Raw genomic sequence first — 13,422 nt, forward strand, 5'->3', positions numbered from 1 at the left:
CCGGCCGCGGCGAGGCCACGCCCCCCGCTCCGGCCACGCCCACGTGGTGGGGGGACACGGAGTCCCGCCCCCTCACGCCCCGTGGTGCCCCCGCCCCCCCCACTCAGGATGGCGGCGTGGGCGCTGTTGGCGCTGGCTCCGGTGGCGGCAGGTAAAGGGCTGGGGGAGGCGCTGGCCCCGCGCCCCCCAGCCCCGCCGGCACCCGTCGCAGCCCGGCACCCCCGCGAGTCCCGCTTCGATGTCCTTGGCACCCCCCCGGCCTCATTTCGACGCCCTTTGCGCCCTGACGAGCCCCACTTTGATGGCCAGGGCAACCCCCAGCCCTTCTTCAACTCCCTTTGCACCCCCCAGCCCTGCTTCAACTCCCTTTGCACCCCCCAGCCCTGCTTCAACTCCCTTTGCACCCCCCAGCCCTGCTTCAACTCCCTTTGCACCCCCCCAGCCCTGCTTCAACTCTCTTTGCACCCTCAACTCTTCTTTGACTCCCTTTGCACCCCCCCAGCCCTGCTTTGACACCCTTTGCACCCCCCAGCCCTGCTTCAACTCTCTTTGCACCCCCCAGCCCTGCTTCAACTCTCTTTGCACCCCCCAGCCCTGCTTCGACACCCTTTGCACCCCCCAGCCCTTCTCTAACACCCTTTGCACACCCCCCAGCCCTGCTTCGACTCCCTTTGCCACCCCCCAGCCCCTCTTTGACACCATTTGCCCCCCCCAAAGCCCTCCCATGCCCCTGGCGTATCGCTGCCACCATGGGACGATGCTTTACGTAAGGCGGGAGTCGCATGCGGCTCCTTGGCAGCATCTCGTGGGCTCTCCTCCCTTCCCTCCTCCCAGCCGCTTTTTATAGCCTCCAGTCTCTTCCCCGGCGTCTCGGGTTGTTTTTTTTTTTTGTTTTTTTTGTTTTTTTGTTTTTTTTTGTTTTGTTTTTTTTTTAATTTTCCTCCTCCGACTCATTTTTTTATGTAACTTGTCCTTCCCGGAGCCTCATCGCATGAGACGGTGGGACCGGCGTTGCGGTTGATTTCAGAGAGACCAAGGACATCGTTTTCCTTTGTCCAACCCAGCCTGGGACGAGCTGCAAAGGAGACGGGGCTCTGTGAGCCCCACTTTGATCGCTACAACTGGCATCACCCCCAAATCGCCTCTCCATGCCCTGCAAATGTTGTCCTGACCCCCTTTTGAGCATGGCTTTATTTTCACACCCCAAAAAATGGAGCTTTTGGGGGTGCTCTCCCCACCAAAGGTGCCTGTGCTGGTGCTGCTGCATGCCTCGTGTTTCCCATCCCACCACGCACCAAACTTTTTTTTTTGCAAGGGAAATGTGTGTCAGAACATATTTATTAGCAAGGCTGGGCTGGCAGAGATGCTCCCAGACTGCTGCTAGAAGAACTTTTTTACCAAAATCTGTGTCTAAACTCTGTAACACAAGCTCCTGTGCTTTGGGAGGTGACTTCCCTCATAGGGCTGGGCTCTCTTGAGGACTTCAAATCGTGCTGATTCCTCAGCTCCTTGGCAACTTTAACCACCTTAAGGTTGAGCAGGACTGAAGGAAGCTGTAAATTAAAGTGGGATTCCTAATAATCTGCATTTGAGAGGGAGTCGGAGGCCGTGGAAGGGATTTTTCTTACTGTTTTTTGCCTCTTGGAGATGTTTGTGCTGTCTGTTGATCCTAGGGGCGATGCTTGGCTTCGCGTCCTACTACGGGGACCACATGGTGTTGCAGAAGGAGCCGGCGGGAGCCGTGGTGTGGGGCTACGGGGCGCCGGGGGCTGCGGTGACCGTGATTCTCTCCGGGGCCGGGGGACTTGTCGTCGTGAAGAAGGTGGCTCAAGTTAAAGGTCGGTCCTGGACCCTCGCTGGGCAACTGGGGCCAGTGGTTTTGGTGGCCGAGGGGGACATCTGAGCCCCAGCTGGGCCTGCTGGTGGGGTGGCTTTCATCCACGGGGTTTAGGAGGTGACTGTGGTGGTGATGTCTCCAGCTCGCGTGCCCCTGGGGCCACACTATCCCCTTCTTCCAGAAGATCTGGGAGGGGTGGTGGTGGGGGTTCAGCCATCCCCCCTGTCCCCACCGACACTGGCCTTTGCTCGCTTCAGTTTCCCAGCAGCAGGATCCCGTGGGCACCGAGCGGGAGCCGAGCTGCCACTGGTGTGGGTGGCACCACGTAGGCTTGAGCCAAACGATGAGGCTGCAGTGGGGAGAGGAGAAGGGGGGGGGGGGGGGGGGGGGATTCAGCTCCTCTCCCTGTCAAAACCATCTCCGGGGAAATCTCCAGAGCGCTCCTGGCTTCTTTTTTTTTTGGATGTATCCCCCCTTGGAGGATCCTGCTGGGGATCTCTAAGCCCTGAAGGATGTGACCTCTGCAGGCAGAGCCTGCCGTGGGGCTGGGAGGGCTCAGGCGCCCCTCGGCTCTCAGCCGGTGGCCTCATTCCCTGCCCAGTGAGTCGGGGGGCTGCTTGTCACCTTTGCGGGGGGGGGGGGGGGGGTGAAACTGCTGCCTAAAGGGCTCCTCCACAAGCTGGAGAGCCCGGAGGCGTTTTGTGAGAGAGCAGCGATCTGCTGCTGTCGAGAGATCTGCAGGATCTGGCCCCAGCCGGGCCAGAAAATCCTCGCTAAGCTCCAGCAGAATATCTTTACGCCTCGATTCGGCGCCTCTAAAATTAGCTGGAGACATCTCGGTGTCACACACACCAAGCTGCTCCTGTAATCCCGGTTCCTCCCAGCAGCTTCTGCTCTGACACACATTTGTCTTTGAGATTTTCTTTTTAACCCCTAAGATCCAGCAGGAGGAAAGACCCTCTGATGGTGGAAAGCTTCCAAAACCCATTTCCCCAGCACAGCTCCGTGGTGGGGAAGCTTTCCCTCAAGTGCCTGAGCCATCCCCACCGGTTGTTGGCCACTCATCCAACCTCTTTGTGAAGGTCTTGAGGTCTTTGTAGCTGCTGTGAAAAATAAGCACCATCCTCTCCTTCCAGGACCTTCTGGGACGTGGACAACTGTCCTGGACCCTATGGATCAAGGTGGTCCCTACGCACTGGCGGCCAGGCAGGGCTCAGAGAACGTGACGCTGCGGGACGTCTACTTTGGGGACGTGTGGCTTTGCAGCGGGCAGAGCAACATGGCAATGACAGTCTTGCAGGTAAGCCCCCACAGCGTGGGTCGATCCGGCCGGGATCCGGTCGGGATCCCACACTCCCGACCTTTCCCTAGATCACCAATGCCAGCTGGGAGCTCACCGCCGCCGCTCGCTACCCCTACGTCCGCCTCTTCGCCGCAGCGCCCCGCCCGCTCCGATGTGGAGCTGCAGGACCTGGAGCAGATTGACTTGCCGTGGTCCATCCCGACGGCTGGTGAGTGCAACGTGCCCCCCACCCCCCCAAAAAAAAAAAAAAAACCAAACCCCAAAAAGCCTGGAAACGGCTTTTTTTTTTTCCCGCCCCCCCCCCCTTTGCGGCTTGCTGTTTCTTGAACAGAAAACCTGGGCCACGGGAATTTCAGCTACTTCTCGGCCGTTTGCTGGCTGTTGGGGCGCTACCTCTACGAGGCCCTGCGGTACCCCATCGGGCTGGTGGAGGCGGCCTGGGGGGGCACCCCCATCGAGGCCTGGTCCTCCCGCAGCGCTCTGCGGGCATGCGGGCTGCTGGAGGACGTGGAGAGGTGAGGAAGACGTGGTGGGAACACTTCCTGCCCCGGGCTCCGCTGCTTTTTGGGGGGGGGGGGGTATCCTCCCACTCACCACTCACAGGGGGCACTGTCCATCCCAATTCCTCTCCTGAAGCATCCCTGGAGCCCCACTCTCCCCACTGGGCATCATTTTACCCGCTCTGGGTAAAATCCCCTCCCGTGGGGAGAGTGTAGGGCACAGCTTGGCAGGTAAAGAGGGTGGCGGGAGGAAAAGGGGACATCCCCCCCCCAGGGCTCCCCTTTGGCACGGTGTTTGCTTTAACCACGCAAAGCCCCAGCTTCAGGGCTGGCTTTGGGTTTTGCACCCCCTTAAGCCCAGCTTTGCCTTTCAGCAGCTCCCCACCCTGGCACCTCACGGGCCCTCAAACTCCCTCTGTGCTCTGGAACGCCATGATCCACCCACTGCTCAACATGACGCTGCGGGGTATTGCTTGGTACCAGGGTGAGCCCCCCCCCCCCCCCCCCCCCCGTGCCCTTTCATTTTCCCCAGCCCCCTGCTCTCCCGCCGGGCCCTCACCAGACCCCTCTTTTTTTGAGGACAGGCGAGGCCAACGCCTTCCTGCACACAGACCGGTACAATTGCACCTTCCCTGCGCTCATCACCGACTGGCGCCGGGCTTTCCACACCGGATCGGCCGGGCAGACAGAGCTGCTCCTCCCGTTCGGCTTTGTGCAGGTGAGGGGAGGGGGGGGGGCGCAGGGGCAGGACCCCCACCCTCTTGTAGGGCGACGCTCGGGGAGGTTTTACCCATCCTTCCGCGCCCCGCAGGCCGCTTCCAAGCAGGCAGGAGGGAGGGGATGCTGTAAACACGTGGCTAAATCCCGTCGGGGTGCTGAATCCCGAGCAGGGACCCCGGCGGGTGGTCTGGGGAGCGATGGCTGAAGCCGCTTCCCTCACGTCTGCCTTGCAGTTGTCCACCTATCGCCGGCAGAGCCCAGACGACAGCTTCGCCCGTCTGCGCTGGCACCAAACGGCCGACCTGGGGGTCGTCCCCAACGCCAGGATGCCCGGCACCTTCATGGCCGTGGCGATGGATCTGGGCGATGAGCACTCGCCCTACGGCAGGCGAGTCCCGGGCGGCGGGGGCGAGAGCGGAGAGATGAAGCTGTCGGCGACCAACCCCGCACCTCCCTCCTCTTCCTCGGCAGCATCCACCCCCGGGACAAGCAGAACGTGGCCCACCGGCTGCAGCTGGGCGCCAGGGCCGTGGCGTACGGGGAGAAAGACATGGTTTTCCAGGGGCCGTACCCAACCTGTGCCGTCCCGGAGGTGACCAAGGGGCTGCTGAACATCACCTACAACCAGGAGCTCGTCTGGCGCCGGAGGGACGCGCAGGCGTTCGAGGTGAGGAAGCGGGGAGAAGCTCCCCTGCCCTGGTTCAGGAGGGAAGCACAGCGTGATGGAGGTTTCTCCCCTTACCCAGGTGTGCTGCTCCAGCCAGCCGGCCCCGTGCGGGTGGCTGCCGGCACCCGTGGTGGCGGTGGAGTCCCGCACGGTGACGCTGGCCCTGGCTGGCTGCGGGACGCCGGCGCTGGCCTTGCGCTACGCCTGGGCCGAATGGCCCTGCGACTACCAGTCCTGCCTCCTCTACAACCCCCAGGGGCTGCCCGCACCCCCCTTCCTCCTGGACCCCCTGCCCGCAGGGGCAACCCCCCGGCGCTGCGGAACAGCCAGAGGGAAGGAGCTGCTTCTCTTCCCCGGCTCTCCACAGGGATTTCGGTGAGGGGGCAGCGGAGGGAGCTCAGACCTCTCACAAAGTGGCTCGGGGCCGCTGGCACCATGCCTTTCCGACTCCGGGAGGCAGCTGGCTTGATTACTGTCTTACTAATTAAGCCGCTTTCCAGCTCCTCTTTGGCCTGAAGTCAAGGCTGCAGGGGAAAAAAAAAAAAAAAAAAAAAAAAAAAAAAAAAAGCCAAATTTCGAATGAAATTGATGAAAAATGTTAAGAAAAGCAGCAGGACGCACTGAACCCCACGCTGCTGCTCCTCTCTGCCCACAGAGCTGGTCCTGGACCCCCCCTTCCGTGACACCCCAAACCTCTTGGGGCACAGAGAGCTGACCCCCATGGCAGGGTACTCGCAGGATCCAGGGACCAGCCTCCGTCTGGGGGGTGGAAAGGCAGGGGAGCAAGGAGCTCTGCCAAAAAAAAAGCCCCCCAGCTTAATGCTAAGATGGGCTGGGACATGGATCTGCACAGGGCACATTGCTCTGAAACAGCAGTGAGTGACTTCCACCTCCCTGTGTTAAATAGTTAATAAAACAGCTCATTTTATTATTGGGTCCTTTTTTTTTTTTTTTTTTTCCCCCCTTCAGAGGAGCACCCCTTAGTCCTCCATTCCCCACCTCCTGCCATAACAGCGAGGAAATTTGTGTGGAAGAGGCATGATGTGCCACCAAGCAGTAAAACATCAGACAGAGACTCTACAAAAAAAAACCCCAAACCAACCCCAAACAGATTGTTTAAACCCTTTTTTGCTGGAAAAATGTACGTAAGAAGGGGGGCCACCCCAAATTCAGGGTGAGAGCAGGTGAGCTCAGCCCGGCCACCGCTATCACGTTACAGATGTCACCCCGCCAGGCTGTATCAAAACCAGTTTAATGTGCTCGAGCAATGCTGGCACCAGGGATGTGGATCGAAGTGGATCCCGGGCACCCTGCCTGCTCCTGGGGTCAGGCAGAGCCCAGCGAGTCCCGGGAGGCTTTTTCCATCGCTTCCACTCCAGGCTTCGGTTCTAGGCAAGGAGGGGGGGAAGAGGAGGAAGTTATTTAACCGGGCGATCACAAACTGGGATCTTGGGCTTTCTCCACCAGTGTGCGACTAGCCTGAGAGCCAGTTGTGCTAGCCCCGCCGTTGCCATGCCAACCAGCTTGCTAAATACAGCTCAATCTGGTTTGGTTTTGTGTTTTTTTTTTTTTTTTTTTGTTGTTGTTGTTGTTTGTTTGTTTTTTTTTTAAAAACCACAGCCCTCAGGTGGTGTATTCAGGGCCGGGAAAGGAGCTCGGGCCTCCTGGCTCCCACCCTGCAGAGGATGAGCCATCTTGCAGAGCCTAGAAACTGCTGCCAGGGGGGTCGGGGAGCCCTGTGGGACCATCAAGGAGGCCCCCCCAGCTCCTGGAACCCCTCAGCACCCCGGAGAAGGAGCAGTGGTGCCTGGGGAGGGCGGCTCTACTTCAGAGACTCGTCTCCCTCTCCCCACGCAGCCCTGCTGTAACCCACCAGTGCCACCCTAACGGGAGAAGGGGGCAGGCACGGCATCCTTAGCATCAGCCCCCCGGCACTGAAAGCTCCCAACCCCACTCCCAGCACAGCAGGCTGCTCCTTCAGCCAAAACCAGGGACCCCTCTGGCCCCCCGCTTTTGCCCAGATCTTGGATTTAAGTGGCAAGCTCTCCAGTTTCTGTTCCTATAGCAACTCCTGCCCACACGTGGGCTCGCAGTAGGATCACGTCCCAGAAACCATCCCTGGCTGTAAATGGAGCCGTGGGGCCCCCCTGGTGACCCCCAGCAGCCCCCCAGCTCTCCCCCCAAAACCTTAAGGTCTTGGGAAAGGGCTTAGAGCCACGATGGATAGATCCAGCCTCACCCCCCGGGATCTGGCAGCGTGGGAGCCAAGGGGAGAGAAGTCTTCTCCACCAAAAAAGCCTACCTAGAGCCCCGCCGTTGGAGAGGGGCGCGCTGTTGTCAGCCTCAGGGGGGCAAGCGTGGTGTTTGGGCTTGGTGGCCTCCAGCCCGGCCAGCAGCGTCATGAAGTCGACGACGGTATCGATGTCCTCCTTGTTGGCGGTGGCTTCCCTCAAGGCGCTGACGGCGCTGAGGCGGCTGAAGGAGGTCAGCTCGGAGATGTTGGCCCGGAGGAAGAGGAGGAGGACGTTGAGGTCGTTGACGGGGCACGTGAGCATCTGGCGGCTGAGGAGGTCGAAGGCCGGCAGCATCTCGTAGACGGAGAGCAGGCCCTTGTCCCACTGGCAGAGCTGCAGGGCGTTGTAGACGACAACGGGCATGAGGAGGACGTAGACGCCGCCGACCGAGAGGCTGATGAGCTGGAAGACGGAGAAGACGACCAGCTTGCAGGGGATGAGCGGGGGGATGTGGGGCTCCGCCTGGAGCAGCCCCGTTTTAATGGAGCAGCTGAACTCATCCTGGAAGAAGATGTTGAGGTGGAGGAAGACCAGGTAGAGGCAGGTGGCAGCCAGGAACAAGAGCAGGAGCAGGTTCCTCAGGAGGTAGATGAGCGCCAGGGAGTGGGCGTGCTGCTTGCAGGTGAGGTAGCGCTCCAGCAACGGGAACTCAAAATACCTCTCCCGGCGAGCCCTGAGGGCAGAGGGGACACAGCAGGGAGTTAGAGCCACCCCCCCCCCCCGCCCCAAACCAAGGCACTTCACCGAAGTCCATCCTGAACGTGGCCACAGCCACAATGCCTCGTGGAGGGACTCTGGAGGGACGTGGTGACCAGTTGGCCTCACCTCTCGTACTCCTCCCAGAATCGCTCCGGCTCAGTGCTGGCCTGCTGGACCTTCCTCATGTGCTGCACCAGGCGCACAGAGCGGTTGTAGGATTTGTCCAGCTCGTCGATAATGAAGAGGAGGTCAGAGAGGAGGGCAGGGGCGGCCGCGTAACGCCACAGCAGGTAAGGCATGTACATGAGCACTGCCACCACCAGCAGCGAGTAGGGGAAGACCTAGGAGCAAGCAAAGGAGACGAGCGGGTGTCGGGCAGCGCGGCGTTGCTTCACCTCTGCCACACACCCGCGTGGGACCTGAGGGCACCCAGACACGAGCTTGACCTGTACCTTGAGAGCCCAGAGGGACTTGGTGACGGCGTGTCCCTCGGTGTCGAAGCCGTGGTGGATGAGAGAGTCCCAGCAAGCCGTGTCAACGTAGGCAGACTGCTTCCCCGTGAAGTTGGTGGGAGAGAAGCAGCTGATCTGCGAGCCTAGGGTGAGGAGAAGGGCGAATGTCAGCCACGGAGCTCCGGTGAGCATGGGCGAGCGCTCCGCAGCCGGGTGCTGATGCATTACGGGAGAATCATTACCCACAAGGCACCGCTCGGAATTCAGAAAGTCCCTTTCCACAGTCATTTTGTAGCCATCCTTCCCCACCGCTACATTTCCCAGCAAGGACTTTTCCATCACTTCCCAAACACAAACCCTTTGAGCACGGCCCTGGGTACGTGGCGGGGGGGGGGGAAATTAGAGACTGGCCAGAAACCGCAGTCAAACCAAATCCCCAGGGGCAGCAGCGGGTTGTGGGCTGAGGCCAGATTTAGCCTGAGGTTGTGACATACCGCCAATGCAACTAACTCTCTGTGCTGCCCTCGCAAACCCCAGTGGGATGTATCCCCTGAGCCTCCCTGCTGGCACCCTCCTCCTCTTCCTCGGGAGCAAGCAGCTGAGGCGGGGCATCGATTCACCGCTGCTCCTGGGCTTTAGCACGGCTGTCCCTGGGCTTTCCCAGCATCCAATAATCCATTAAAAACAATCAATCAGTATCTCCGAGACAGAACGGTTCCTAAACCAGGATTTCCCGCCTCGGACCGTAACCACGCCAGTGCGAACAGGAGGGTTTCGCAGCGACAAGCAAACCGCCACGGGCAACTGCCCACAACCCGGAGATCCCCGTCGCAAAAGCCGCAACTCACCGGCAGAGAACTCCCGGGCGAAAGCCAGCGAGACGAGGAAGAGGGGCAGCCCCACGGTGACAAATTTCAGCAGGCGATCGCTCGGCAGCTCCAACCGCAGGCCCTTGGCTCGGGAACCGCCGGGATCCGGGAGGAGAGCGTCGGAGAGCATGTACTCGGCGGCCGTGTGCGAGAGGGACATTTTTCTAGCGAGGAAAAGACGGCGGTGACTACTGCTGCTGCTGCTGCCCAGGGGCCCTGGTGTCGTCTGAGGTGTGGCCGGCTGGAGGAGCGACTTTGTAGGGCTGAAGGCATCACTTGCCAAGCACTCTGTACCAGGCAGCTATAAATGACAGCTTAGACAGTGCGATAAATTGAATGGTAATTACAGGGGGGAAACCTTTTTGCAAATAGCATGCCCTGAAATAGAAAAAAAAACAAAAAAACAGCAGCCGCAGGACTGGGCTGGGAAGGCAGCATTCCTCCTCAGCCGCGGCCACTCCCCGGCTCCTCGTGGTTTTACGCCCCTCTCTCATCAGCAGATGTATTTCTGGTGGCGTGCTCGAGGGGTGTGGGGCTCCCCGGCTATTTTCACCCCATGTGAGGAGCAGGGAGGTGGGAGACAGGGCATTACCTTACTGAGAAGCCCCAGCCAGGTCCAGGGCAGTCCTGGGGGGTACAAAGAGCCCTTTCCAGAACTCAAACCAGGCAGAGGGGCTGGAGAAAGTCCTGCTGCCCGACCCCGAGGTTTTGGGGACAGGCCAAGAGACACCAAATGCTGGTGGCTGCAATTCTGAGCTGTAATTCCCCAGATTTTCAGTCCCTCCACTCACCTCCCTCTCAGGGCATGGGGGGAAGGAATCTGGCTCCAAGGCAAGCTTCCAAGGGAGAGAGATCCTGAGAATGGGATTGAGAAATAAACGATGGGGAAATTGGAAGGGGAGGTGGGATAGAAAAGTTTTTCCCAGCAGCACAGTCAGTGCAGCCGCTGCTGGCAGCGCAGAGCAGAGGGAGTCCCAGAGCTGCTCGGCCAAGCCAAGCGGAGGAACTCCCCGCACAGTCTCTCAGCCCAGAAAAAAAAACCCCACAGCCGCTGCCAAATTGCACTTTCGATGAATTTTTCAAATGAAGGGAATCTCCAAATTTGAGCACAGAGTGCCAGGATAGGAGGGAAAGACTGCTGAACAGCTCTGGAGGGACAAGTGATGGCCCTCAAAGTGGGAAGGACTGCACCCAGGCAGCACACTCAAAGCTGTCCAGGGTCCGAGATCCGCCTGGCCTGAGCAGAAAGAGACACACAACCCTTCACCTTGGCAGGAACTGCATCTTTTATTGCTCAGAGACAAGTTCAAAAACCACAGATTAGGCAAAGCCCAGTGTCTACCCAGCCTCGTTTGTCCAGACAAGAGGCTCTTCAGCACACCCAGCCACATTTCTGCACCAAATCAGGGCAAGAAGCACAGGTAGGTACCTGGTTTGAAGCCAGCAACTTCGGTACCAACACAGGGGATCTCTGGCAAGCGGCACAGACCGTAGGCTTCATCCCACCACTGCAGCGTGGCCAGATCCAGCACTACGTGCTGGAGACGTGGAAACAGACAGTACCACTCCTGTCCTGCCTCGTTAGTCCTTAGCAATGTCCAAATCCAGCTTCCTCAGGGTGTTCTGGAAGAAGAACGGCGGCTTGCAGACCAGGTCTATCCGCTTGCCCAGGGGCAGGGAGAGCCGGTAGGCGTGGAGGTGGAGGGGGAGGTGACGAGCCTTGCTCTGCTCGAGCTTCAGCCTCTTCAAGGTGATTTCAGGAAGCTTCTGCGGGCGAGGACAGAAAACATTCGTTCCACACCCTCATCTCCTCAGCTGGGACGTGGAAAACCTCAGCCCACGGGGAGTTGGGGGACACAGAAGGGGCTGCCTGGCCTGGGATCTGGCTCTGGCTGCCCCTCTCCGATGCAGGACCTGCCTTACCTGGGGTGCCAGCTTGCTCCAGTGTGAATATTTGTGATCCCCCAGGATGGGGCACCCCAAGCCAAAGGCCAGATGAACCCGGATCTGGTGCTTCACCCCTAAGGGGGAAAGGGAAAGAGAAAAAACATGACAACCAGAGCCTTGGCCCAGAGATTATTTCAGTCAGGTCTAATGACAAGTTCCCGCTTCCAGCGCTGCTCTTGGCTGCAGAACCACACAGAAAGGGTGGATCCAGCAGCTGGGAGACCCGGCCAGGCCTTACCCGTGATGGGCTGGAGCTCTAGCAGAGAGCACGCAGAAGAGCTGGCCAGAAGGCGGTACCGCGTCACAGCGCTTTCGGCGTTGCGGTTCTTGCGGATTTTCACCACCTTCCCATCCTCCGGAGACAGGCGGTAGTTGGGGGCCAGCGTCATCTGAATGGTGGGGAGAAGGTGAGCCCGCGGGAGGGGGAGCACGAGGCCAGAACGGTGGCCCAGTAAGACCAGCAGCTCACCTTGTAGTGCGACTGGTGGCTCTGCACCTCCTTCTCCATGATGGGAATCTCCACAATGCCCTCGGCGGGGTCTGGGTCCCCCAGACTGATTGCCCTGGGGAGATAAAACCAGAGACCTGCGGGGTGTCGCTCCAGCAGGAGGGGAACCCTCCCCCTCATCACTTCTCCCCACGACCCAGCCTTGCAGAAAGACACTTGAGGGGAGATAAGCAAACACCCACTGCTTCCACAAAGCCCCGTGTCCTCCCGCCCTGGTGACTGTCCCTTGCCCCCTTCTTCAAACCTTACGCGCCCTTTAAAGCCGCTTTTCCACCCAAACCTTTCCTACCAGTAGATCTTCTCCACCTGACGAGTTTTGAAGAGAAACCGGATCCTATCCGCTGTCTCCTTGCTCCGTGCCAGCACCATCACACCCGTGGTCTCTTTGTCCAGGCGGTGGCAGAGGTGGAGGGGTTCAGCTTTCATGTTCTCCAGCATCTTGGCCAAAATCGGCAGCACGTCAGCGATACAATTCTTGATCCCAGGGCCGCCTGCATAACCCACAGGCAAAGCAATGAAGGGAGATGTTCAACTCCCCCATGTGCCTTAAAGCAGCCTCAAAACGTGAGATAAAGGCTGTAATCTAAAGGTGACAGACTCCCCACATGCCCTCCCTGGAAAGGAAAACCTCAGCGCAGGGGGGACAGAGATAGAGACTCCCCTGTCAGCACCACAAAGCCGTTTCCATTTCCTCCTCTACGGCACTGGCTTTTCCTCACCGTGCACGGGAAGGCCGTAGGGCTTGTTGATCACCACAATCTCCTCGTTTTGGTACACAGTTCCCTGCTTGAGCACTTTGGCCAGGACGTTGGGGTGAACCTGCTGCAGCCACTTGCTCAGCGCGGCAAGTTCCCGGACCCGCCTCTGCGCCGGGTCTTTGGGGATCTGAGGGGAGAGCAAAAACGCGATGGGTGGAAGATAAATAGCTCTTAGCTTTCGCACAAAGCCCCCGCGCGATCTCCTGCAACCCCACGCCCGCTGCGGTGTCTCTGAGGACTGTAACATACGGGGACGGAGGCTGGCCGCTCTCCCCGCCATCCCACCCCATCGCCCAGCTCGGTGGGCTCTTGCTTAACCCACGCGCCCTCAGCCACTGAACCCACAGTCTCTCCCGTGGAAGGAAAACCCACGGCGGTAATGGCTGCACGTCCCGCCCGAGCGCCCGGCGCGGTGCACGCCGGGAGTTGTAGTCCGGCCCCTCAGTACCCGGCCGGGCCGCGGCACAGCCCACCGCTCACCTCTCGCTTCTTCTTCTTCCCCTCCTCCTCCTCCTCGCTCCTCCGCAGCCGCTCCGCCAGCTCCTCCGCCCGCAGCGTTTGCGCCTCCACCCGCCCGCTGCTGCAAACAGGGCGCATCGCCCGGCCCGGGCCCGCGGCAGGCCACCGCCACAGCAACCCGCCTCGGCTCGCCACCGCCATCTTCCTTCCTCCTCCCTCCCTCCCTCCCTCCCTCCCTCCCTCCCTAGCCTCCCACCCAATAGCAGCGGCGCCTCGACCCTCCCGCCCAATCAGAAAGAGCGCCCCAGGCTGAGCGACACCCACGCCGCGCTATGGCGCCTGCGCGGAGGGCGGGGCGGGGCGGGGCCGCACCACCCCCTCCCGCCCGGTGGTTTAAACGCCGGCGACG

The 13,422-nt window shown here is 60.1% G+C and overlaps 3 protein-coding genes across 5 annotated transcripts; 1 reads left to right on the top strand and 2 right to left on the bottom strand.

Annotated features, from left to right (window-relative positions):
• Window positions 1-75: 75 nt before the first annotated feature.
• SIAE (sialic acid acetylesterase) lies at window positions 76-5,955 on the top strand. Its single transcript, XM_042800620.1, is given in 12 exon segments — window positions 76-151; window positions 1,674-1,838; window positions 2,974-3,137; window positions 3,209-3,277; window positions 3,279-3,348; window positions 3,472-3,655; window positions 4,015-4,124; window positions 4,225-4,358; window positions 4,594-4,748; window positions 4,832-5,027; window positions 5,107-5,402; window positions 5,683-5,955. Coding segments are annotated over 12 exon segments (1,614 nt in total). The 5' UTR covers window positions 76-108; the 3' UTR covers window positions 5,711-5,955.
• Window positions 5,956-6,263: 308 nt separating this feature from the next.
• PANX3 (pannexin 3) lies at window positions 6,264-10,815 on the bottom strand. 2 transcript variants are annotated; one of them, XM_032992454.2, is made up of 7 exons: window positions 10,771-10,802; window positions 10,133-10,196; window positions 9,321-9,505; window positions 8,473-8,615; window positions 8,147-8,361; window positions 7,330-7,994; window positions 6,264-6,415 (listed from the first exon to the last, which is right to left on the bottom strand). In XM_032992454.2, the coding sequence occupies exons 3-7, from the start codon at window positions 9,499-9,501 to the stop codon at window positions 6,354-6,356; spliced, it is 1,266 nt and encodes a 421-aa protein (XP_032848345.2). In that variant the 5' UTR covers window positions 9,502-9,505; window positions 10,133-10,196; window positions 10,771-10,802; the 3' UTR covers window positions 6,264-6,353. The 2 variants fall into 2 exon arrangements, with proteins under 2 accessions (XP_032848345.2, XP_032848346.2); XM_032992455.2 differs by lacking the exon at window positions 10,133-10,196 and having other exon boundaries at window positions 10,771-10,815.
• On the bottom strand, window positions 10,604-13,230 carry RPUSD4 (RNA pseudouridine synthase D4). 2 transcript variants are annotated; one of them, XM_032992432.2, is made up of 7 exons: window positions 13,035-13,230; window positions 12,516-12,681; window positions 12,086-12,287; window positions 11,758-11,851; window positions 11,527-11,677; window positions 11,265-11,362; window positions 10,604-11,108 (listed from the first exon to the last, which is right to left on the bottom strand). In XM_032992432.2, the coding sequence occupies exons 1-7, from the start codon at window positions 13,212-13,214 to the stop codon at window positions 10,923-10,925; spliced, it is 1,077 nt and encodes a 358-aa protein (XP_032848323.2). In that variant the 5' UTR covers window positions 13,215-13,230; the 3' UTR covers window positions 10,604-10,922. The 2 variants fall into 2 exon arrangements, with proteins under 2 accessions (XP_032848323.2, XP_042656555.1); XM_042800621.1 differs by having other exon boundaries at window positions 10,990-11,108; window positions 11,758-11,873.
• Window positions 13,231-13,422: the final 192 nt, after the last annotated feature.

This window comes from Tyto alba, unplaced genomic scaffold (genome assembly GCF_018691265.1).
Source record: "Tyto alba isolate M040663 unplaced genomic scaffold, T.alba_DEE_v4.0 Super-Scaffold_32, whole genome shotgun sequence".
In the NCBI taxonomy this organism is placed as follows: Eukaryota; Metazoa; Chordata; class Aves; order Strigiformes; family Tytonidae; genus Tyto; species Tyto alba.